Source organism: Haliotis cracherodii, unplaced genomic scaffold, assembly GCF_022045235.1.
Source record: "Haliotis cracherodii isolate W230 unplaced genomic scaffold, xgHalCrac1.p SCAF_7, whole genome shotgun sequence".
In the NCBI taxonomy this organism is placed as follows: Eukaryota; Metazoa; Mollusca; class Gastropoda; order Lepetellida; family Haliotidae; genus Haliotis; species Haliotis cracherodii.
In genome coordinates this window covers 37,131,502-37,157,985 of record NW_027266330.1, presented here as the reverse complement: position 1 = coordinate 37,157,985, position 26,484 = coordinate 37,131,502, and the positions used below count along the sequence as shown (strand labels likewise).

The window sequence follows — 26,484 nt, the reverse complement described above, 5'->3', positions numbered from 1 at the left end:
ACATAATACAGTTCTAATGACGTCACTGTTGACGTGATGCAGACACCTTGTACACAATACAGTTCGAATGACGTCACTGTTGACGTGATGCAGACACCTTGTACATAATACATTTCTAATGACGTCACTGTTGACGTGATGCAGACACCTTGTCCATAATACAGTTTTTATGACGTCACTGTTGACGTGATGCAGACACCTTCTACATAATACAGTTCTAATGACGTCACTGTTGACCTGATGCAGACACCTTGTCCATAATACAGTTCTAATGACGTCACTGTCACGATTGTCCTCACAGAAAACACTACTCCCTCACAACTGCTTACCATAACGATGTTATGCAGTCCAACACTTAGTATCAATATTGTTTACATTACAAGAAAAACACCCTTTGGTTTATATAGCTTTCCATTAAGAACGCGAGAAGTAGAAACGCCCATTGGCGCAACAAAACAAATCACTTTCGTCTTCATGTCGACTGTTATGGGGCCCCCACCTGTCAACGATGCCATGTGTCATCCCACCTACAGGACAAGATGTTTATCACTTCTGTGCCCTTTCTCCGTATATCAATATCCCGACCTGTCGCCGCACTCGGAGACTCAGGATGAAGCTATGGCGGACACAGTCATCCCAAGACTGACTTAGCGATCTAGTACAGGTATGTTCTCATGTTGTCACATGTCTCAGTTAAGCTTTAATGTGTTATACATATATAAGGATTTGGGTGATTACATGCTTGATTATGCAGTAGACATGTGTCATAAATTGGATATCGTAGTTTTAGCTTGTGTCCATGAATGTACATCATATTATGCCTCTAGGTGGGCAGGAACGATGTGTTGTGTACAGGTTTGTTATGTGACTGCGATACAGAAGTGGTTTTCAGCAATAGACAGATAATGAGTCGTGTGTGGTTTGATGATGGTGTTTATTGCCTCACATGTCTTCAACGTCAATAAGACATGGGAGGATTTCATGATAAACACAACACTTATTTGGTAGTCAAAATAATAGGAGTGAGTGTGTGTGTTGAGTTCTGCTTTGAACAGAACTTTGGTTGTGTCAGAGAGAGTCGGCTTCATGAATGAAGAAATCCCGTAGTGTTAGACGTTTACCAATTTCGGGAAACCCACGATCACGGCTTGGGGGGCTGATAACTTATAGTCTGGGGAAGTCAGAGATTTGTACTCTGGGTCACATGATTCTGGCACGCCTTCAGGAAGCTCTTGGTCGGTGGGGTAGCCACATAAGTAAATGATGGCATGTGAACGGGGTAAAAACGTCCGTACCATAAAATAATAAACTAAAGTATAAAAAATGTATGACGCTATCAGCTTTACCACGAATCAATACAGTGCAAAACACCGAAAAAATATATTTAACCTCAAAGGAGGAAAATATTAATTTGCTCTGTTATTCATTTGACGCAATGTTAAATGTTAAACTCAACTAAATTCTGTATGTGGTCTTTACAACTAGATGAAATATTACAGTGGTCATGCTTACCCGTTTCTCTAACACCTGGTGTCATCACTGATTTTCAGTGATCCCATCATTTGATTTTCATCACTTTTTTCCCTTTAAGCCCAATGGCATCTGTTTCGGCAGGAGCGGTGTGGTAGCCTAGTAGTTCAAATTGTCGTTCGTCACGCCGAAGGTGTGTGTTCGATTCCCAACATGGGTGTGTAATGTGTGGACCATTGGTTTTTGGTGTCACCCGCCGTGATATGACTGGAATATTGCTAATAGCCCCATACAACTATACATACACACTCACTGTTTTGGCAGACAACAGTGTGAAAATTCTTGGGCAGTGACGTTTCAAATTTACATACAGACAAGGAGCAAGGATGTTCCAGTCCTCTTAGGCAATGTACGGAGTTGCGTCCCTTGGTTGTTTAGGTCCGCTGTTTCTACAGAGTTGCGTCCCTTAGTTGTTTAGATCTCCCGTTTAAAGATTAGCCTTCTTTTGTTAGTGAACCTTGAGTTAGTGAACAGCGTTTGCCGCCTTAAATGTTTTTTGTCTCAGGTGATCATGGAGACAAGGGGAAGTAACTCTGTTACACCACTGTATTATCTGTACCCCTTATCGCTGTAATGATCCCTAATCGTAATAAACGTCTTCGATTTGTTCACTTTAGGCTTTCAACATTGAACCAATGCATCATGTAATAAACTAACTTACTGTTCAAAGCGGCGAAACAGTATGTCTATGGCGCCGCAATTCGCTGTGAAGATTTGGGTCCCTTGGGTAGGCGACGCCAGAAACCCATGTTTGTGGGTTCGAAACACGGTTCGCCCCGATTAGTGGATTTCACCAAAGTGCATCACTTCGGACTTTGCTCCCACATTAAGCTTACACGTTGTGATATAACTGGAATACTGTTAAAGCGGCATTCAATCCAACTCATTCACTCACTGTTCTAAGCGACGATAAACTCGACCCACACAATTATATACAGAGTAAAATTTAGCGAATTTTAAAACTATTAATCAATATATTTGTGTTTCTCTTTTCGACGAAAGATCAATAATTCATCCACCACGCACTATCATCTTCTTAACGTATTGTTGGAAAACTGAACACAACTATAGAAGTTTATCGGATCTGTAAAACATAGTAAACACATACCTCTTAACTACAAAATGAGTGAGTGAGTGAGTGAGTGAGTGAGTGAGTATTGTTTTACGACGCTTTTAGCAATATTCCAGCAATATCACGGCGGGGGACACCAGAAATGGGCTTCACACATTGTACCCATGTCGGAAATCGAACCCGGGTCTTCGGCGTGACGAGCCAACGCTAAATACAAAATGAATCATAGTTTTGCTCAATACCATCATTCACTATTCATAAACAATCCATGTTAATATCTAGATATTGCAATATCTGAATATCAGAGGCCATGTGGGAGCATAGATGGCCTAGTCTTCGCAATTCGCTGTGCGCCCCCTTAGCAGTGCCAGGATCTGCTGATCGCAGGTTCTAACCCAAGATTCGCCCTGTTTCTGATCCTTGGTTTGTGAGCACTAGCTTCGTGCTCGTGGTATTCACCTAAGTGGTAAATGCTGGAACGTGTTTTACTTTGAACTTCAAGCAGTTAGATAAAAGGTAGGGAAAACTGAATACTTTTCATGTTTACGGTGAACCCAACTAATCGTTCATATAACACCATTCTGGTTTTGTATGTAATCGCACTTTTGATCGGAATGTAACAATGTGATGTCCTACAAACGGTATTGTGAATATATATATGTACATAGATCACGCTAGGCACTATTATTATGGGGATGTCGATGTTACAAGCGCTGAAATGGCATATGTTGCAAACTTGGAAACAGTCCCTCGCACGTATTGGTGATAAAAGTACCATCTACCACATAACGGGACGCATCAGTCAAATACACGTCCAAAGATATTGAATGACGTTCATTGTTTAGGAGCCTCACGATCTGTCAATAAAATCAAGTTAATGTCTACATATTAGTACTGACATGGAAGATATATATCTGGACAATGCAGTGGTCAGGTCAAGTCCATCATGGCTAACAAACCAGAACCTTATATTGTCGCAGGGAGTGGATATGGATTCGGTACTTTTCACATACATAATTGATAATCAATTATTCCACATATCAAACTGCACGTAATCCTGTCAAGTGTTCACAACAAAGTTTAAAGGGCAGTTTACCCACAAGCACGTGGCGTGTTGAAGATTAGGAAACATGACATTGTCATGACAGTAACTGTCTGTGAATCATAGTTCAAAGTTCACTGATCTCCAATAACTAGGGCTCGTCACCTTTAGAGTTTCTATATGAAAGCAAGGCAGGTGAACGGTCAGTCATATTTCAAACCACACGAGCCACAGTACAGCCATCTGTCACCTCCAAGCTCAATGGATTAAGACATCAACGACCTCAACTGAATTACAATGGAGAAAACTGAAGAGGACACATTACTTGTGGATGGGAATGGCGAACCGGAGTACAACACCTATCAGTTGGTGTGGATACAACCTGATGGTACCGGGGTTAGACAAACTGTTTTTGAAAAGTCCTATGCAGGTGCGCCATCGGTCTACGCTTCCTACAGAGCAGGGAATAAAATCCTTCAGGATGGTTCCACAGGGCCAAGTCATTCTTATCAGGATGCATCCAGTGTTGATAAGGTGCAGGAGTCATATCCTGGAGATGATGACAACACGACACAAAGGCATCACTTAAATCGACAGCATTCTGAAACATGCACGTCTTGTGGAGCTTTATATAGAGATATATCCGTGTCGATTGACTCAGAGTCTGATGTCTCTGACAGTGAAAGCACACATGGGCGGTCTATGATTGTTCGGCAGTTCAGTACCGATTCCAAGACTGATGCAATGACAGCCGTTGAACCGAGTCCCCTGAATAGAAGGAATTTCAGTTCCTATTCAAGGGAACAGTTCTATGGAGGTAATACATTTTCAAAATCAGCTTCTGAACAATGGACATTGGAACATGAACCGCATATAGCTAACACAAAAGAAACACGAAGACAAGGCAGTGGCGCTCTGACAAATATACAGGACATCCACCCTGGCCCTATACCAGTGCAGCAATCAGACAAGGAAGCATGGACTAGAACAGTTGTAACTAAAGGTCCCTCAGAAGTGACGCTGAGCATGGACCAGGAAACAGACAGTAGAGTAAGATCTGAAAACGTATGTATGCCTCATGGAGCTAGTGTAGTAAAAGAGGCAACTGCTGTTGACAATGACGGACTCCCCGGACAAACAAGAGTCAGTGAGTACAGGCGAATAGTTGGACCCGGACAGGTAACAGTAACACGTCGTGGGCAAGGTTTTCCAGGAAGGGACCAACTGCACGGGAAGTACGGTGTGCGTGGACCTCTCGTAAGACATTCGAGTCTTGAGAATAAGGTACCTCGCAATGTTTTCAGGACTGGTAGCCTTCATGTGGCTGATGAACCTGATGGGAGTCGCGTTTGTGTGGTTGACAATGTGATACGTGATGGAGGAGATGGAACTCATGGAAACATGACACCCAATAGGATTGAAACAAAGTTGATTAAACTGACTCATGGAATACAGGGCCGATATCAAGATGGGACATTACCAGGAACAGATGGCCAAATACAAGAGGAAAAGTTGTTAGCATTCACAGAGAGAAAAACACAAAATACATTTTCTGCAAATGGACCGAAGGCAAATGTAGGAAAGCCAGTTCTGGAATTCCACAGCACAAGACTGACCACGCCTTATACTGACCATACAACTCAGCACAGGCAGGTACATGGATCTGACGAAGTGACATTGGCCGATGATGACATATCCTACGGTGCTGATTTGGAGAGAGATAAGAAACCATCCAGACCGAGTGACATTGCATTTACAGAAATAACAACAACTTGTGATGCTGGAGGTTTCCACAAACAAATGCACAGGCTTGGTGGTGAAACACTGACTGCAGGACAGCGGTACACTGTGCCAATGACAGCTCCTGGGAAGCAAGAAGATGGACCAAATAAGCCTGCATTGTCTTATGATGGACCAACCGACTATGTGATTACCAAGACTTCATACAAAGTGCCATTGGATGGTGAAGCAGCATTGACAGGCATCAGGCCGTCGCATGAAGCAGTGAGCAGTTACAGAGAATTGCCTGGGGAGGTTAGTGAAGCAACACTAAAAGACACCAGATCTCCACATGAAGCAGAGAGTGTATATAGAGAATTGCCTGGGGTGGTTAGTGAAGCAACACTAAAAGACACCAGATCACCACATGAAGCAGTGAGCGGATACAGAGAATTGCCTGCAGAGGTTGCCGAGGCAACACGTAAAAACTTCAGACCACCACATGATGCAGTGACCGGATACAGAGAATTGCCTGGGGAGAGAGATATAACAATTAAACAGATTGATGAAGAAGGACAACTTGGCAGAGTAACATTAAGTGATGGAAAGAAAGAAGTTGAACCAAGCTATCAGGAATACAATGACAATGGTGTTGTGTATAAAGAAACTTTATCACCCGTTGAGCATCAACAAGTACCAGAGAGATTAAGTACACAAGTTATCAAGCAAATAACACGACCGACTGATCAAGCATTACTTTTCAAGATTCCATCAGTTGATCTACCAAGTGGCCATAGCTATATACCAGGACGAAATGTTGTAACGATGAACAATCAAGATCAACGAACAGACAGAGTAGTGGGGGGCACTGACAGGCTCATGCATGGGCCCATTGATGCAGCATTCGGTACCGAAAGAACACATGATGCAGAAAACCAAGTACATGAAGAAAATGTTGTAACGTCTAGGAATGTTGACAGAAGTGAGCCTGTCCAAGAACGATATGATCATCCTGACCAGGCAGTCACTGACAACATACTGGCGCAGGATGCACGGAATGAATACACATATGTTCAAGGACCAAGGCGGGTAATATTAGATCCAGGTAATCAAGAACAGCCGGAACGACCTGCCATGAATGGACATAAATACATACATGAACCCAATTTAGTCCCTCGAGGTAATCAACATAGGCAAAAGCGAATAGTAGAGTTGACCGTTGGCAAGAAAATAGATGACGCAAAGACGCAAGGAGTGGATGATGACAGATCACTTGGTGTAGAAAATAAAAAAACCCCAATAGATAAAGAAAATATTGTAACTACATCTAGGAACGTGGTACCCAGTAAGTCCGTACAAGGACCCGACGATCAACCTGTCACAGTAGACGGGACGCCACACGATATACAATTTCAAGGACACTCACAAGCAATGATAAATCCAGGTCGCCAAGAACAGCTGAACAGAGAAAAAGAAATACAGGGACCCTGTGACCTACAATTGGCTGTCGAGAGGCCAGACAATGACCTAGTAATTGAATATAGGCAGTTACCAGGACACAAACAAGAGCCAACAATACAGGCCGATCGAGGACAACACTTGGAGAGGGTAGCATCGTTAGATAGAAACCAGACCAAAGGACAAAGGAGAGTATCTTTTTCGGATGACAGGGTTGCACTAAAGAGTACGGAAACGCCTGCATCGATTGTCCAAGATAGAGAAGCACATACATACCCAGAGGCAGTACACCCCTTGATACAAACAGAAATACAACATATTTCCCCAAGAGAAGAAGATTACCCAAGAACTTTGGTGAAAGAAGATGAGAGGGATATTAACCAGCAACTTCATACAGATGGCAGATGTATTACTACTGACATAACCCATAAATCGATACCTCGGGACCTATCACATGAGCACCTCATAACAACAAAGGAATACCCTGTCATCAGCAGTACAATTGCTCCATCGACTAAACATTTAGTATCACCAGCTGGTGAACAGGTATACATAGAAGAAACACCATTAGCCAGACTACAACAGCAATTCAGATCGAGCTCAAATATCATTATCAATAAGAACGACTTTAGTGCAAATGAGGCTCCCTCTCCTGTGTCTGAAGGTGTCATACAACCATCAAACCTAAATAGGAATCCAGAAATCAGCTTTGGGAGGTTACCATCAGATTTGACTGCCAGTTTCATCGAGATGTCCATATTGTATATTGATCACAAGGAAACTTTCCTTGAGAACACTCAGCGTGCGTTCATTAATGAAGGCAGGTATACATTTGGTTCAGTGAAGCTACCGTTAATTGAGATAGATGAGGCGATCAATGGTCCAGACACGACTGTCACGCAGCTTGTGCCTGTTGAGGAGGAAAGTGCACAGCAAGAAAGCAAATTATGCCGACATAGTCCACCGAAAGTTACGGATATACATAACAATCCTGACGAAAACGTTAATGGTATCGGAAGTAGTGAATGGTCCAACCAGACTGCCATTGTTCCTGCAGCTGATCGTATAGAGTCCCAAGGGTGTAATGATGGTGGAGTGTCCATAAGTGATGAATCAACTCTGCAGGGTCCACTGATCTGCAGGGCAAATAAACATCCAAATGCTCAGGTCGTTGATGAAGGTCCTCAAAGCAGTGAATGGTCTAACACAGTGGCCAGTGCCCCATCACCCGGGCATGTGGATTCTGAACATAACGATGATCATCGTATGCCAATTTATGAAGAAACATCATTGCAGATCCGGACACGCAACAATACAGATGGTGTTGACACGAGTCTGTCAAGCAGTGATTCATCACCTGCACATGTCAACTCTCCGCATCATGGAGATGGTAAAATGCCAATTTATGAAGAAACCTCGCTGCAGATCAAAACATGCAGCAATACAGATGATGTTGATACCAGTTTGCCAAGCAGTGAGTGGGCCAGCCAAACGTCAATGGCTCCATCAGCTGGACATATGAACTCTCAGCCGTGTGGTTATGGTGGCATGCCAGCATATAAAGAAACATTTCCTCGTATCAGCAAGACCAGGGATGAAGGTAATAAGACAAGTCAAAGCAGTGACTGGTCAGACAAATCAGTCAATGATCCATCTGCTGGCCTTATGATGTCTCCGCACTATGGCGCTGGTGGAATGTCGACAAATGATGGATCAGAAGGACAGCGGATTGTCTTTGATTCGCCATCAGACAAAACAAGAGGGAACACACAAGATGCGATAATACCTGTAAACACTAGAGTGTTGCACTCAAGGTAATGCTGGTTCTTATATCTTTAAGGCAGATGGTGTAGTTTAGTAATTAAATAATTTATTGTAGTTTGACTTTACAATGAATTCAAATAGAACAATCACTAATGTGGATTCAAGTGAATTTCTGTAAAGAAATAATATTCAAACGTTTTGCTGTCATTTATTTAATAATTTGATGGTTTGGGTGCAGTCTGTGTGCCTATGCATAACTATCGGATCCACGCTAGATTCTGTAACACATTTCCTAGAAAGTGATTACTGAATACTACAACTGTTTAGAGATGGTTTCGTCAAGTTTATTTATAAATACAATACAATGCCGGAGCAATAAGAATGTAGAAAGTATTTGCTGAGTTTCAGTTGTGACAATGAATGTCATTGCTGTGTGGTTCTATATTCAGTGACAGGTGACGAAAGAGATCGATAAAAATACAATCGTCAATAGCCTTTGACAATTATAACCGACTATGAATACTCCAAAATCTCACTAAATGTTGTAATTAGATGCCCTGCCAATCGACAACACAGGTTGGTAGGGTGATGTGTTAATATACTCACTGCCAATAGAAACGAGAACCATAGAAACATATAATGTGTACCAATTAATGACAAAACTAACCGTCTAGTGTTACCACATGTCTTTATTCTTATGACGATATCCTGACACATGATTTTGAAACTTTCAACGCTAATCCTGCACGAGGCAAATGGTGCATCTTGAGTCATGGATCTATGACGTCACATGTGATGCGTTTATGAGCGTCGGTTCACACAACATACCAGTTTGTTTTTGTATAAAATCAATCTAATATCTCTTGAATATGAGTAAATCTTAATATATTAGCCAACATTTATGATATTCGCGTTTCTTTTGTCGATGAGTATATACTTTGATAATATTATACTGAGATTTTAGTTGATTAACTCAAACAGATTCATGACTTAACTTGGACCCAATCATATTTGGAATGTGTCACTTAATTTGGCACAATACTTGTCTCAAAAATATACACGTGCAGTTTGTAGATCATGTACTATGTGTGAGTGAGTGAGTATGGTTTTACGCTACTTTTAGCAATATTCCAGCAATATCACGGCGGGGGACACCAGAAATGGGCTTCACACATTGTGCCCATATCGGGAATCGAACCCAGGGCTTCGGCGTGACAAGTGAACGCTTTAACCACTAGGCTACCCGATTGCCCCTCATGTACTATGAAATTGAAATGGTAATTAGTGATATATATATATATATATTCTTGATTTCAGGAGACCTTACCAGTGGCACAGGATGCCAGTTGAGATAAGACAGGGAGACGGGAGTCTCCCCTGTCATGTGTGCCAGAGTCTGCTCCCCCTCCTTGATAGGATCAACTGCCAACTGAGAGAACTTGAGTCCCAGGAACCTCTGCCTAATGAAGATGGAGGCTTGCAAAGAGATATGGACAGGGTATTTGAGTCACTCTATGCTGCCATCGACCAGAGAGAAGAAGAACTGCTGGCATCATTTGGTGACCATTCCCCTCATTCTGGAAGGGGAGATACTGACCTTGCTTCTTTGCTAGCTCATCTTGAGAACACCAAGTCTTACTGTGATAAGACTCTTGTCTACACAACAAAACCCGAGCTACTTAGTTTGACTGGGATGATTCACACACGAGCCGAGGAGCTGCTGAGTCAAGACATCGCCGATCCAGTTCCTCCCAGTGATGTCATGTTTCGAGATGATGGGCTACCTGACCTGGTTCAAGAAATTGAGAATTTTGGGAAGGTTTTCAATGAGAAGGATGTTGATGCTGCAGTCAAGGGCAAAACATTTCCAAAAGAGCATAAACTCTCCGAGAGTGATATCATTTTAGAGCAGAGACGGTCTTCTCTACAGTCCATGCCGCCAATGCGTAGAGCATCAATGCCTCCAGAAGACGGACGAGATTTTAATTCCATGCCTCAGATTACAATGTTAGATCCAAACACTCAGTCAGTGCCCCCAAGGAGAGGTAGCAGAGATGTTGATTTTAATGGTTATACAGGGGGAAAGGATGTTGAAGGATTGCCTCCCCATGATCCATACAGTAGAGATGGCCTGAACGGTCCAGACAGAAGAGGCCAGGGAGGGTATCCATACCAACAAAATATTCCTGTCCAGAGTCCAGATGACAGGCGTTACGATCATCGAGGGAATCAATATGACCCTCAAACCAGGGTTGCAGGCTCCATCTACCAGAATCCCGTTGATAGAAGGTACGAACCTAGCGGAAACCCGTATGATCCAGAAACAAGAAATGCAGACCCAATGTACCAGAATCCGGAAGACGGAAGATACGACGCTAGAGGAAACCCACATGGCCCACAGACCAGAGATACAGCTAATGGTAGTCCAGGAAACTATCCCCAGGGGCAGATACCTCACAGTAGATATCCGAATGATAGAAATCAACCGAATGGTGGACCTCTGGACTGTGATGTGATCACACCAGATCAAGCACCACAACAACGATCTGCGCCAGATTCATACGATGAAGCTCCACGGCTAGATCCAACAGAAGACCGAACTGCACCAAATGAAGCTGGCATGTTCCCGGGATCGTCTGCACTGGCAGTTTACGTCCATGCCCATCACCAGAAACTGAGAGAAAATGATGATGATCCTGTCACAAAAGACACTATGATATACAGCATAACACCAGAGCCAGGTAAATCATGGAACAGAGTATTTTCAATATGTTGTTTTCATCACACTTCATGGTGTCATCTCTCGTTTGTTAGAAATATATATGGGGGCGGTCGGGTAGTATAGTGGTTAAAGCATTGGCTCATCACGCCGAAGATCTGGGTTCAATTCCCGACATGGGTACAATGGGTGAAGCCCATTTCTGGTGTCCCACGCCGTGTTATTGCTGGAATATTGCTAAAAGCGGTGCAAAATCAAACTCGTTCGGAATTATATATATATATGTCCCGGGTAACTGTCTATTTGCAATAAAAATTACCTTTTTTATGTCTGCAAATGTATTTACTTTTTGTTGATGCGATACACTATCCAGGCATTATTCTGGACTATGTATGCTTTAAATGATCTGACTGAAGGAGGCCTAATGAAGTATCTCGATCTCATCCATGTTCCCTGTTGCAGATTCGGATCGTGACGCTGTTCTCTCAGTCTCCCCTAAGTTGTTCCAGCCTGAACACACAATCAAGTGTAAGTCAAGATGTTCTTGCCGTGTTCATGGCAATATATGCAATCGTTATTAATCTATATGGTTTTTTTCGTAATTCTTTACTATGCATTATAACTTTATTTTTATTGTACTCTCCACTTTGGGTTTTTCAGGGTAGAATATGTGCCAAAATACCCCATTTTGTTGTAAAAGAAATGGGGATTGTACAGGCTATGTGGTGTATGTGTGTGAAGTGTTTGGTTTATGTGATGTGTATGTAGTGTGATCATGTGACTGGCCCATGACTCGAATGATTACAGATCGCCCTTGTAATGGAGTATATAGCGACGTGCACGTATGTGTGTGTGTGACAGTGTGTTTGCGTGTGTGAGTGAGTGACTGCGTGTGTGTCTGTATTTGTGTGAGAGTGTGACTGCGTGTGTGTCTGTTTGTGTGTGAGTGTGTGTCTCTGTGTGTGTGAATGCGTATGTGCGTGTGTGTGACTGCGTGTATGTGTGACAGTGTGTGTGAGTGTGTGACTGCGTGTGTGTCTGTGCGAGTGTGTGACTGTGTGTGTGTGACTCTGTGTGTGTGTGTGTGTGTGTGTGTGTGTGTCTGAGTGTCCGGACTAATGCCGAGTTCATGAGTTCATAGTGTTAGCCCACTCGGATACAATGCCGCAGTGAATATCTGTTTTTGTGAATATCTGTTTTCAGGCGTATACATGGAGTTTGACAAAGGAACCGTCTACGAGGAGAATCACGTTACACACGATGGGAAACTGGTCAATGATCCCCCCAACCTGCCATCACCAAGTGCCAGCTGGAGATTCAAGAACTACAAAGGAGCTTTGTCTACTCGTCCTCTAGACGGCACAGGGATGTCCTACTTGGAGTTTTGGACCGACATTGAGATCAAGCAGATCCATGGAGGAAGAAGCCTCATCTTTGAAGCTGCTGTTGCCGACAGGGACGTCATAGATCTCCACCACAAGGCCGAGGACCAGAGTCACGCATGGGGAGTCTCACTGTCTAACTGCCCAGAACATGACGGCCTGTGCCGCAGAACCTGGGGAGCTGGGCAGAGCCTGAAACACTACCCACACACCCTACCCAATCAACCAGACTCCAAGGCTCGACTCCGGTTCGGCTTTTTCATCATGCAGAAGCAGAAGAAGCTGGTGGTGATCGATTGCAACGAGGAGAAGGTTCTTCTTACAGCTGATAACATCAAGATCTCTCGCCCTCTCTGGCCAGTGTTTGGGGTCTACAACACTGACTTGTCCCATGTGGAAACAGCGCTCGTGAGCGGCACGAATCTGAAGATGGACAGGAATATCGCCTGGCTGATTCTCCAGAATATCTAGATGGTGCAATGCCGTCAGTATGGACTGGTTCTTTGATGTGAACTTTCGACATATTTCTGAAACATTTGCCATATCATAGGGTTTAGTGGTTGCAGTTAAGTCATTTACACCTTAGCTAATTGATGTAGGTGTAGCATGTATGTAATAAAGATTAGATAAGTTTAAGTTATGTTGCGTCGTTTAATACTATACTTGCCTGTAAATCATAAGCTCTTTACATGCATTGATTTAGATAGGAATATATTTTTGGTATGATTTGACCCGTGTCGAAATGTCGTCATACGACAGACTGGTTGGCAGAGTGTAACTAGATTTTTCGTGGTTATTTTGATTAATTTCATTAGAGACAGCAAGTCATGTATTTGGCATGTAATACGCTGTTCAGATTATCACGAGAGTTACTGGAAAGCTTTTTTGGCCTCTTTAGGATATGATGGAATTGTCAGATAGACATTTTTGTCGATGTTATGTAGATTTAGTGGTTACAAAAAAGATGATATGAAATGTATGAAAATATAATCAATGACGAGAAAGATAAGCTTAAATGTAATTTTCAGAAACAATTGCTGAAAAATTTAATTTGTGTCATGCCTCGAAGAAAGTTGTAAACTTGTATTACGTTAAAAACTTTCGTCTCTCAATTCGCAGATGCGTGGTTTGTTTCTGCAGCGCTGTTTTCGAGTGTCCTAAGGTGTTACGATATTGATAGCCTGGCCACTTTAGTAGGGTATTTTTATCCATGAACTGTGATATTGATATTGCTTTACGGTGAATAAAGGGAATAAAAGTCAACTTGTGTCACGTTGTAGTATAACCATTCTATATACAAAATGCAGCAAAACCTATAGGGGATTCCAGGTTAGAATATAAGTCTCCAGCCACCCATGTTTGCCATAAGTGGTAAAGCGTCCGCTCGGGGAGAGGATGGTCCGGGGTTCGATCCCGGCCGCGACATACCAAAAGACGTTAAAAGATGGTACTTGTTGTTACCCTGTCTAGCGCTCGGCGTTAAGGGGCTGAAGCAAGGATTTGTCAGCTCGGAGTCAGTATACTGTGTCTGATATCTGCGGCATGGTATCTCGGTGGGCTAGCACTATAAATCGGCACTAGTCCGGACTATTACAAGCAGACACACACACACACACACGCATACACGCACGCACGCACGCACACACTCGCACGCACGCACGCACGCACACACACACATAAAAGTGCAGTGATCATGGTCGCGACGTTAAACCCCATATCGACTAAATGGATCGGTTGGTCTTGCAGCTGGAACATTGCGGCGTTCAAGAACACATGGTATCACCCGTAGGGAACTGTCTGGTGGCGGACATAGTACCATAGCGTCACGAATGTGTGTTGGCCAAACTGCTCAGAGTATTTTTTTGTAGAATCTTGGATATGACCTTACACCAACCCAAACAACTGATAAAGGTGTTATGTTGTACAACCGTGGATGGTTTTAATGTGTCAAAGACTGTCAGCAACCCAATACATTTTAGGTAGACAAGGCAAATAATAGGCCGATCGATATCTTATAGCAACCGGGCACACGGGTACCCAAATGGTATAAGATGTCACAATTGGGTGTCCAGGGTTGCGTCCCTTATCCGCACAAAGTCCTCTGGTGCAATTGTCGACCTGACTATGACCCTTGGTTTTTGGCAGCATATCCTGCACGTTTGTATAACGTTACTTTTTCTGAGTCGTACGTTGTTGTTACTTGTTTTACGCCGTAACCACATTACCCCGACAAGCCTGGAGCAGGCAAACCAGTGGTCAATAGTGTAAACAACGAATCACGCTGTAGGAGTGCCAGAGCACATTAGATCACGTCATAAACTTACGTTTATTGACTCCTTTGAACTGTACAACATCAAGTGCTGCTTAATTATCTCGGTGGTCGGAAATGTGAACCGTTAATGATTTCAAGTATTTCAAAGGTGTTAGTGAGTGAGTGAGTTAGCGAGTGAATGAATGAGTGGGGTTCTTTGTATGAACGAGTGAGTGAGTTTGGTTTAACACCAAATCTAGCAGTATGTTTGTTCTTTTACTGCGTGTCAGATTTATGTAGCCAAACGTGATGCAGTTTTCAGGCGTTAATAACTACAGTGAAACGATCGATCATGGTATTGACAACACTAGAATCATCATCTGGTATCCGAATCAACGGGCATAGGTTTCTGGAGAAAGCACCAATGGAAGGCAGCACTGCACATCGGAAATCGGCGCCCCAGACGCTAAAGCCACAAGTATAATCTGTGAGGCGATTGTGACCGCAATTGTATCAAGAACGAGAGAAACATGAAATTAACATTTTCATTTTACAAATGACATTAATAGCAAAACAAGATAGACACACGAATCGAAGTAAGCATGTTTAGTCTTTTATGTGTAAATTATTATCTAGAAGTCACTGCAGACAGGGGCGGTCGGGTAGTCTATATGGTTAAAGCATTCGCTCGTCACGCCGAAGACCCAAGTTCGATTCCAGACATGGGTACAATGTGTGAAGCCCATTTCCGGTGTCCCCCGCCGTGATATTGCTGGAATATTGGTAAAAGCGGTGTAAAACCATATATATTTATATATATCTATCTTAATTACCCTTCGTACTTCAATAAGAAATAACAATATAGTTACTCAGCCTGCGATTGTGATAGTAAGTTCCGTGAAATGACCCCAATAGTAAATTCCGTGTATTAGTCTTCCCTGCGACGAGGTACTTTTATATGCAAACATCATTCGTCACCACTCGCCCCTTTCCGTAACCTGCAAGAAGACTCGTCCCCCTATCGATGAATGTTATGTGTGAAAATACGACAAACCAATCAGAATGCACGTATGATTTCAGGTTCTTCGTCAAAGAATCCCTCAGAAATAATTATGATTTTACATAATATTATGTCTTGCATTTAAAAATACCAAAGACCCAGTTCAATGTGTTCAATCATACTGTATAATTCCGCACGTCCCGATGCGCTTTAAATTGCATCTGAAATATATATAATATATAAGGAAAATGTGTGAACCATTACGCAACGAGTTGACAATTGTTTTAGGTATGCCCGTTTGCGCTAAGACGGAACCCGGTCGCAAAAATGGCCACGAGAGGGTCACGAGTCGCTATTCGGATTGTGCCGGAATTACACGAGTTGGTAACGAATGATGCAAACATGAGACCCGAGGACGTAACCCCTTCGGTGATCTGACAGGATCGAGGCCTCAGAGGTCGGGTCCTCGGGTCCCTGTTTTCGTATAAGCGTCAATATTTACATAGCAGAGGGTATAGATATAACAATGTATGTACCGAATACTTATATTGATTTCTTATGGGAGGGATACAACCTCTGACAATTAATAGTTAAAGTGGGGTTCGTCGGGGTCGGTGACTTGTGTTCCATTTTACCCGGGTGACGTGGATTGTTCATGCATTAACAATGCGGCGTTAAGCAACATTCTACCATGAATTTGAAACATACTCGATTCTCATTGGTCAATCAGAGACTATTGAATAACAATAAACCCCCTCTGATTGAAACAACTGGTTTGACGGCCGCATCACCGCGGAAGCTAATATTCATAGAATAGTACTATTCTCAGTCATTGTCGGTAGCCATATGTAAATAATTATATCTACAATTACAGGTTACAAAATGCACAGATGCGGTTACTAAAATATTCAAAGGATGTTTTGCAATACATTTCGTGCAGAAAACAAGACAGAAATCTACAAAGGGAATGTATTTACGTTTTGGAGACAACAGAGAGCTTAGAATTTTTGCGACTGTGACATCATATATTTTGCATCACAATGACCGATATGACGTCATAATGGTGACGCGCCATGTACAGCGAAAGCTTGCTTTGATTTCTTTAGGGATGCCCACCTCATGTTAGCTAACCAAGTTGCCGTGCTTATATGCTTTCAATGTCTGTCATATGTTCGAGTGAAGTATTACCGTGTAAACAAACTGCTTGAGTATATACAGTGCCATATTTTGTTCGTCGATTCCGTAATTCAGATCGATAGCCCCCTCAAAACACTGGACTCAACCCATGCCGCTTCACTCAGTATATTTGCTAACACCAAAGAGTTCGCGTTTTATTTAGTCATGGTAGAATGGAGATACACCTACTGTGTTTTCAATGTAGAACTAGGTTATCTGTAGATTTAACCGCGCTAAATTGAATTTGGATGCGGAGAAGAGGATTGCAGTGTAGAGGGTGTAGCCCGAGAAATTACTTTTCCATTGTGAGACTTGCAGTGTAGACATTCAAGAAAGGCTTTGAATATATACGACACAACAGCTTACACCTTCCAACGTTTAATCAGCCCCGCTTATCATACATGTATACGAACAACAAAGCTTAACTTGACACATAGCTGAACGTATATTTTACACAACATTCACGATCACGGAACCAATAATAGATACATGCAATTATCGCGCGCAATATAACGTCCCATTGATCTATATCCAGAAGGCGTCAGCTCACGCCGAGAGTCTACAACGCAACTCATCGACCTGTCACCGCATGTGTTGTCAAGCCATTGTCAAGATGCTCATAAATTTTATTTACGCTAATATTCAAACGCTGACATTTACGTCTCTCCCACGGGACCACACGGGTAAATCAAGATCCAGTGTATCGGAATTTACAGCGGCTCATAAAACTAGTCGTAATGCAAGCTGCTTCTGGGCAGAGGTGGCGTGACCGGCTTCAGATGCTGTACGGTCAGATGAGGGGATGATGAGATGAGCAGGCAGCCAAGAGTTGTCAACAATTGTAGACCTAAAGGAAGAGTTGGTAGACACCTCCATGTACAGGACTCTCAATTTTATCCCCTCAATTCATTCTGAGGTAAGCTACTCTTAGTCTTACAGTAAACAGCGTAACTGCTCCTCCACTTGCACAATATTTCACAAGAGGTTTCACCCGCGAAGATCCGGGTGAGAATAGGTCTTTAGCAACCCATGCTTGCCGTAACATGCGACTATGCTTGTCGTAAGACGCGACTAACGGGTTCGGGTGGTCAGGCTCGCTGACTTGGTTGATGCATGTCATCGTATCCCAATTGCGTAGATCGATGCTAATGATATCAATCACTGGATTTTCTGTTCCAGACTCGATTATTTACATATGACTGGAATATTGCTGAGTGCGGCGTTAAACAACAAACAAACAAACAAACAAACAGAATATCACAAACTATTGATTATCTGCTTTGATATACAATTGCTGGTCTACGTATATGTATATGTATAATGTATTCATTGGTATTTTCATGTAAAGAAGAAAACGCGCATCCGATGTGGAATGCTGTTAACATGGTAACGTGTCAATTATTTAAGCACCAACAAGGCAAATATTTATATTACAACTCTGCATAAATGAAGTTATGTCCACTTGCGTCATAGAGATTTTACCAGCATTAATAACCATGAACATGGGTTTAACCCTGACATGTTGGTTTGTAGGACATATCAGACAAGTAGGCGTTGAAAACGGGGGGACTTTGCACAACGTCATCCACACTTAGTCGTGTGTTAAACTTCATTCCAGTGTATAAGACAGCTACGCGATAAATCGCAAAGAACAATGAATAACGAAGCGTTTATAATACATATTTCTGCGTTTTCTGAAGTTGCGAAAAGTGATATTTTCATTGCAGTGAATATAACACTCGATATATCACCGCAGTGAACATAACACGTCCAGACGGAACTATTGTCATACAAGAGTTACCTCCCCACATATTGTCTCTCTTTATCGTCAATATATAGCCCCCACACAAACTGTTTACTTCCTTTTTACGCTAGTTATGATAAGGCAAAAGAATGGCAGTAGTCATTTATATAGAGGATTAACCACTGTGTTCGGTTGTTACCGAAAAATCTACATACGAGTGATTAATCTGTCACGATTAGAACGAGGCTTTGCCGAGTTCTAATTGTGACAGATTAATCACTCGTGTGTAGATTTTTCGGTAACAACCGAACACAGTGGTTAATCCTTTTTCTCCCATAACAATATGCCATAAAAAGTCGAGCTCGTAGTTGAAGATTTCCCGTGTTTAGTAACCACTCGGGATTCCCCCCAGCCTCGTTTTCGAATATGCTCAGTAAGACAACTGTAACATAAACAGGTAAAAAGGTTCTAGCGAAGACAACTCACACGAAGTTTCCGTGACAGGCAAGCCACTTGTTAGCATTCGTGTTATGTTTTTTGTTAACTATTAAAAGCTGATGGGGGTAACGTTTTGAGAATTAGTAATGTGATTTGATATTTGTTAATGGTTTTGGATTTCTCGGCCCATAACTTTATTTGCATTCGACTCGCCGTGACTATCATTTTCAATGCGCAACACTAAATAGGCCCACCTTTTTAGTGTATGTAAATACGTTATTCGTTTATTTGGTCGCTAGAAACAAATGTTATAAACCCAATTAAGATTGATTTTTTGGGGGCAAAAAGTATTTAAATTAATATTAGACATTCCTAATGCATTTCTAAAGAAGTGGGTTTTTTCAGTAATCATGGTATATAATAAATCTTTGGTTTAAAGAATATACTTGAGACAAACCTAATTCTACATGTCTTAATACTCTGTATTGTCTGTAAATTCTGAAAATAATTGACTGTGATATTGAGTTTCTACCTAAAACTTATAATAAGAAATTAATTTTGAGATTATTTCATCCTATCTAAAAAACACAATATATTTTAAGATGAATAAATGTACACAATATATTTTAAGATGCATAAATGTACATCATTGTTGAAAAAAAAAGAATATTGCTTTTGAAAAAAATACCTAAAAAAGGTTGATTGGTGCCCACCATCTTGAACTTCATCATTTTGTCTGCTCCCTATGATAAATCAAAATAGTTAAGAAAAAATATGAATACATATATTACTTTCTGGAGTTTATTTAGATTTAGGTATGACTTAATATATTCAAGTTTTAACGGGGTAATGTTGTTTTTTTCATAATGAGTTTCTTAAATGTCCTGAGATAGTATGTTTAAATAATTGAAGTCTTAATGTTTAAAAAATACCAAATAATTATAGGCCAAAATACATTAATTATATTGATCTTGGTAAACTCCACCTGTTGAAAGGGGAAACAACTGCTGTGGTTGCAAAACATCTTGGTCGTGAGATGTACGGTCCGTCCAGCAAAGATTGATCGTTTCCTGCATTAAAATTGAGTATTGCTCTAGATCCAAATTATCTGAGTGTTTATTTTCTTAAAATATGAAATTTAAGTCTCGATTATTTTAATAGATCTATGAAATATGTTTTTGATCGATCGGCTCTAGATCAAAACTTTTTTGGAACTTGACATTTCTTATGTGGTTGACAGTTGTTGTTTTTTAAAAATACCAAACAATATGGTTTGTTTCTCTATTTCATCGGTATTTTTACATGAATTAATTAACTGTTTCATGAGCTTTGTTATTAGCCTTGAAAACGCCCAGTAAAGAATGTACCGGAGTTGCTACCCTGGTCCCGTAATATCGATGCGGTATCTCGCTTCGGTTACCGTCTTCTCATTCTGCAACTGAATCTGGTACATTGGGAAGCCGAAATTCTGTGGTATATCTCCATATATCATACCCCTTCTTCTCCCACAAACTTTCCTTCGGTCATCAACTTTCGGCAATGGAAACATTGTCACTACGGTAATGTTTTGCCTGCTGGGGATTTCCTGTACTAGACGACCTCGGGTATCCCCGATCCGAAAATAGTGCCGTCAATTATTTTTAGCCAGCCAATCAAAACACGATGACACAACTCTCCACTCTCAGGCAGCCAATCAGATTAGGTGAAAAAAAATAAACCACTGCTGGCGATTGAAGATCAAGCCCTGTTATGGGAGAAGGAGTTAATATCGCTTCTTGCCGTTTGCTATTCTTTTAAAAATATTTCGTTATAAACTCAAAATTTATCATTTAACTCGTCAATGTTCTTTTCGCAAAGCCCATTTTTGTTACTTGACCAGCCTGTATTCTTTCGCTTCCAACAGCGGTCTCGTAGATTTCAAGAACATTTTAATTAAGTTGATTTTGTATGTGATCACATCTAAATGTATGATAAAGAATTTTCGTAAACATAAATATCTTTGTTTACTTTTGTTTATATTTTTTGAAGATTTTACACACATGGAACTACTTTTCAAGTCGCCTTTATAAGGGTAGGTGAAACGTCCTTGTGTGTTAAGTAGCAAGAGTTTACGTTTCAATGTTTTACATTTGCAATGAAATAATATAATTTTCCGGAAGACAACTACGCAAAAAGTATATAATAAATAGGATGTTCCATAACGCCACTGAAAATATCTCCTTATCCCCCATGACTCGATGAGAGAAACATGATATTTCACTCGCCACATGAAATATTCTCTATTTCTTTTACGAAAAAAATTCTTCCACCATGACGTCATTTCTGGAAATTCAAACACAGGCTCGCAACTTAATCGCGTCGTAAATTGGACGACGTTATTTTCGAGAGGGAAGTGTCTCGTGAGTCGTTCACCATAGATGTAGCTGGGCAACGCAGATAAACCCAATGGCTGAACGATCGCACCCAAAAGTGGAAGACATAAGGCAATTGGTTTTGGGAGAAAAGGCAAAGACTATCGACGTGAAACTTGTGAGAATTTCTGTAAAAATAAAAACTAACGGGGTTTCAGTACTAAATGGGTTTCAGGACAAACGAGGTTTCAGGAATAATGAGGTTTCAGGACAGATGGGTTTTCAGGACTAACGAGATTTCAGGACAAACATGATTTCAGGACAAACGAGGTTTCAGGACTAACAAGGTGTCAGGACTAATAAGGTTTCAGGACTAAATGGGTTTCAGGACTAACGAGGTCTCAGGACTAGACGTTTCGGGGCTGATGGGGTTTCAGGATGAATGAGGTTTCAGGACTATCGGGGTTTTAGGACAAACGACATTTAAGGACAAACGAGGTTATGGGACTAACAAGGTTTCGGGACTTTAGTAGAATGAAGTTTCAGGAATAGAGGTGTTTCGGAACTAACAAGGATTCGGGACTAACGTGGTTTCAGGACTGACGGGGATGATAGCTCTCGTTTTGGTCGCAGAGGAAATGGTTGCATTGGTAGTTTCAGGACAGAGGGGATTTCAGGACTCACAGTTCCAAATGAAATGTGTTTGTGGTGTGACAAATCTGATTTCCTATTGCAATGTTGAAAGCGGTCTGATGTTGCACACAATATGCACACTTATTCGTGTATAACCTGCCATCCAGGGTGCATATAGACTCCACATAGGGAGATGCCAGGAGGGTATTCATACCTTCCTTCCCTACAACTTTATCCTATCAAACGTATTCGACCTGATTCTCATATCTATCTTTCATTACAGATCGTCAGAATGAACCATGATGACCTGCTTGGTTGTTCCTTCTGTGAACAGAAGTACGCCGTGAAGCGCCGTGACCCCCGCCTCCTGCGCTGCCTCCACGCTATCTGCGAACCCTGTCTGCAACAACACGGGGACCTCCGAGACACCGACTGCAAGACATGCTCCGCCGAGCAGATCGGGCGGGAGGGAGTTCCAGTTGACTACGTCCACCGCAATGAGCTCATCCTATACATGGCCAAGCACGCCCCTGAGAGGCTGCAATGCACCAACAAACTGGATGGCAATAAGGGGAAGGTGTACTGCTTTGAATGCAACCATTTCCTCTGTGACCAATGCGAGAGCTACCACGCCCAGTTGGAGTCTACCATGAACCATATCTCCGTGGACCTGGGAGACCTCACCTCTCACCCACTGACAGAACGGGAGACGAAGCAGAAGTGTTCCTCTCACCCCGACTACCCCGTGGTGTTCTACTGCCGGGAGACATCATGCCGGAAGCTCATCTGCCTCTACTGCTACACAAGGGAACATTCCGGGCACGAAACTCAAGACATTGATGATGCATATGACGAAGAGAAGGAGCGCCTGAAGAGCACGTCCAACCGCCTGGATTCCAAGATCACATCTGTCAAAGCATTGGAACCGATAACCAGGAAAGCCACCGAGCAGAGGCAGAGAATCCACGATGCCTTCGAGAACCTCCGCATCTCTGTCAATGATCGTCAGCGGCACCATCAGCAACTTTTGAACTACCACTACGGCGCATTCCGCCAGACATCGAACGAGAACCTCATGCTTCTGAGAGAGCAGATAACACGGACCATGGATTACTACTATCAAGCTATGTCCTTCTTCCATGACCCCGAGTATGAGGTCTTGGAGGGTGGGATCCCACTGAAGACGGCCACGACTGAACCCATGTCTCCCGACTCTGACTTGGTGTTTGTGCAGGTTGGGCTGGCAAACCTTCTGCAAGATATCCGTACATTTGGGAAGGTGAATAAGCTTGTTCATGAATCAAACTGTTAGGTTTGAAGTTAATACGTTAACAAATACATGACCCCTATTGCCCAAGGCAAGGCATCAATTACAAATCCACTCTTATTTAGAGGCACTATCTGGGAAGAATCGTAACGGCTGATGCCAGCTGATGTTGTTCTTAATGAACATGAACTGTGTGCTATTAGTTTTATTTATGTTTAGCTGTGTATGGTAAAGGAGAGTTAATGTTGATAAGAATATTTTAATTTATAGGCCTGTTGGAGATATTGTATACATGAACATGAATAAAATAGTTGTCAGTTTCAAAGTGCTTAATGATTTTCATACGCATGATTGTGCATTCAGACAAATGACGTGTTAATATCCAGGCGATTGTGGTCTTGCCATGACCAGGGGCGGTCGGGTAGCCTAGTGGTTAAAGCGTTCGCTCGTCACGCCGAAGTCCCGGGTTCGATTCCCGACATGGGTACAATGTGTGAAGCCCATTTCTGGTGTCCCCCACCGTGATATTGATGGAATATTGCTAAAAGCGGCGTTAAGACATACTCACTCACTTGCCATGACCAATAAGGATGTAGTTGCAGAGACAAATCTGAATTCCGTTTTCTTTGAATTCCCCATCCGTTCACAATTAGATACGCCTGGCAGAGAAAGGTTTTAAATAAGTCCCCAGAGTTATAGTAGTAGCTGAATTGGTTGATAGCGTGGCATCGTACCCCGACGGCATAAGACGTTGCTCGTAATTTCAACCACTGGTTTGTCAGGCTATTTTCAGGCCTCCGTGATAGAGCTGAAATAGTGCTGACTGCGGTGAAACACAATGACCAAACACACAATGGGTAACAGATCATTGTGTGGGAGATAACATAGAGTGTCCGTGTGTTACCGCTAAGGTGCTTTACAATGTACAGTGAAACCCCGGGTGTGTTCCTAATGCTGCTTTGTGTAGCACTTCAGTTTGAAGTGACCCACGTCTTCCAGGTTTACCAAGATGGTGAAGCATACAGGCACGGGTACTAACAAAGCAAGAAACATAATCAGGGCGAATCTGCACGTCTACATTGAGACCTGACATATATGTGCCAAATGGAGGTACGATAATACCATCTCCCTTTATAAAAGGGCTGAATTACATGAAGAGGTTTATGATCATCTTACCACCTGCTGGGCCCCGTTCCACCCAGTGAGACCGCTTCCGTGTTCTATAGTGGATAGAACGTCTGCCTGGAGAGTGGAAGGTGTGTGTTTTGCTCCCCATCCGCGTCATGTCAAAAGACGTTAAAATATGGTAGTTGTTGTTTCCCTGCCCATATGAAAAAGAGGACTGTACATAGTGCATATTCTCTTTTTGAGGCCAGGAAATGAGATGATTTTTTCCCCGACTGTGCTATTATTAACATTTAATTCCCAAACATCGGCAAAAGGCAAAGGTTTGAAATTTCACACTAATCCTGTTGGAATATATTATACATCAATTTTGTATACACTATTTTGTAACGAAAACAACTGGTCAAACATTTCGTGAGCAACTACTTGATCCGATGAAGTATTACTTTGAGTCGGTACAGAGGGAACAGAATAATCCCAAACTAAGCTTCTACCCTTATGCACAAAATACACAAAATGGAGCTGTCAAAAATGACTTTATGTCTAAGTTTGTTTTGTTTGTTTGTTGTTTAACGCCTCACTCAGGAATATTCCAGCTTTATGACGGAGGTCTGTAAATAATCCAGTCTGGACCAGACAATCCAGTGATTGATATCATGAGCATCGATTGATGCAACTGGGATCGATGACATGCTTCAACCAAGTCAGCGAGCCTGACCACCCGATCCCATTAATCGCCTCTTACAACAAACAGAGTTGCCTTTTACGGCAAGCATGGTTGCTGAAGACCTATTCTACCCCGGATCTCCACAGGTCTCAAAATAAAGTGGACTCCTGGGTCTTGTTTTTTTTTCTGATCTAGTATTTGAATCTTGGATCCCAAGACGTCCATCTTTACATATAGATATACATATTACAAACACAAAGGCAAAAAAGTGGGATTATTTTCATTTGAATAAGGGCTAGTTTCTATTTGAACACCTCTCAAACGCACATTCAGCTGGGTAAATGTCTTTCAAGTTGCCAGACTGAGCAAGCTGGACGTGGTAGATCTTTGCATGTTCAAATCCTTTGCACAGTCCTCAGAATGTATGCAGAAAATATTTGTATAGCAATGATGACTGAATCTTGCATGAAGTGTTTATAAACTGTCTAGATCTACTTCACATCCAGGGGATCTACAGTGTTGTTGAAGTTGCCTATTTTGTTGTTGTGGGAAGCAGTTTCAAACTGGACGCAAAATAGCACTCTTGCACTCTCACAACATGCTTGGATGCAAATAATTTACATTGCTTGTCCTGCGTCTTGCAAAAACAAATATGGCTGTTCTAACTGAATGCCACATATAACTGACAATTGTATTCTGGTAAGAAACACAAATCAAAATTCAGGATGTGTGTCAGTAGGATTGATTTTTTTCTTCATTCTAAAATTTAAATTCCCATCCAAAATTGGCTGAGGCTTCTGAGCATGTGCAGTGTTGTGACAGCCATTACATTCTAGGGAATCAAGTGAAGCCTGTCAAACTCAAACTGTATTACTGATAGTCCCTGCACCCAAAACAACAGAATCTGGTAAATCCATTTGGTTTTGAGGTGAATTGAACAAATATTTGTGTTACTTGTTCAAGAAAACCAGTGTGCCATCTGTAGATCCGCATGGCGGATTTGTGCAAAGCGTGCACACCAGTTTTTCGCGTTTATACCTCCATAAATACAAGAACATATTAAAGTCAGTTCTTATAAATAAACCGGTCAACAATTCCAACTTCAGAGACTGCTTCTTTATTCATCAACACACATGAAACAATACT

General features: G+C 41.9%; 2 protein-coding genes across 3 annotated transcripts; both read left to right on the top strand.

Moving 5' to 3' along the window:
- The first annotated feature begins 580 nt into the window (after positions 1-580).
- LOC139448418 (uncharacterized) lies at positions 581-13,932 on the top strand. 2 transcript variants are annotated; one of them, XM_071229972.1, is made up of 4 exons: positions 581-664; positions 9,903-11,326; positions 11,767-11,832; positions 12,508-13,932. In XM_071229972.1, exons 2-4 carry the CDS (start codon positions 9,925-9,927, stop codon positions 13,155-13,157), a joined length of 2,118 nt encoding a protein of 705 aa, XP_071086073.1. In that variant the 5' UTR covers positions 581-664; positions 9,903-9,924; the 3' UTR covers positions 13,158-13,932. The 2 variants fall into 2 exon arrangements, with proteins under 2 accessions (XP_071086073.1, XP_071086072.1); XM_071229971.1 differs by lacking the exon at positions 581-664 and adding an exon at positions 7,493-8,635.
- A 3,931-nt stretch (positions 13,933-17,863) lies between these two features.
- Positions 17,864-23,858, top strand: LOC139448094 (transcription intermediary factor 1-beta-like). The gene is made up of 2 exons (XM_071229608.1): positions 17,864-18,029; positions 22,563-23,858. The coding sequence occupies exons 1-2, from the start codon at positions 17,988-17,990 to the stop codon at positions 23,589-23,591; spliced, it is 1,071 nt and encodes a 356-aa protein (XP_071085709.1). The 5' UTR covers positions 17,864-17,987; the 3' UTR covers positions 23,592-23,858.
- The last annotated feature ends 2,626 nt before the right edge of the window (positions 23,859-26,484 follow it).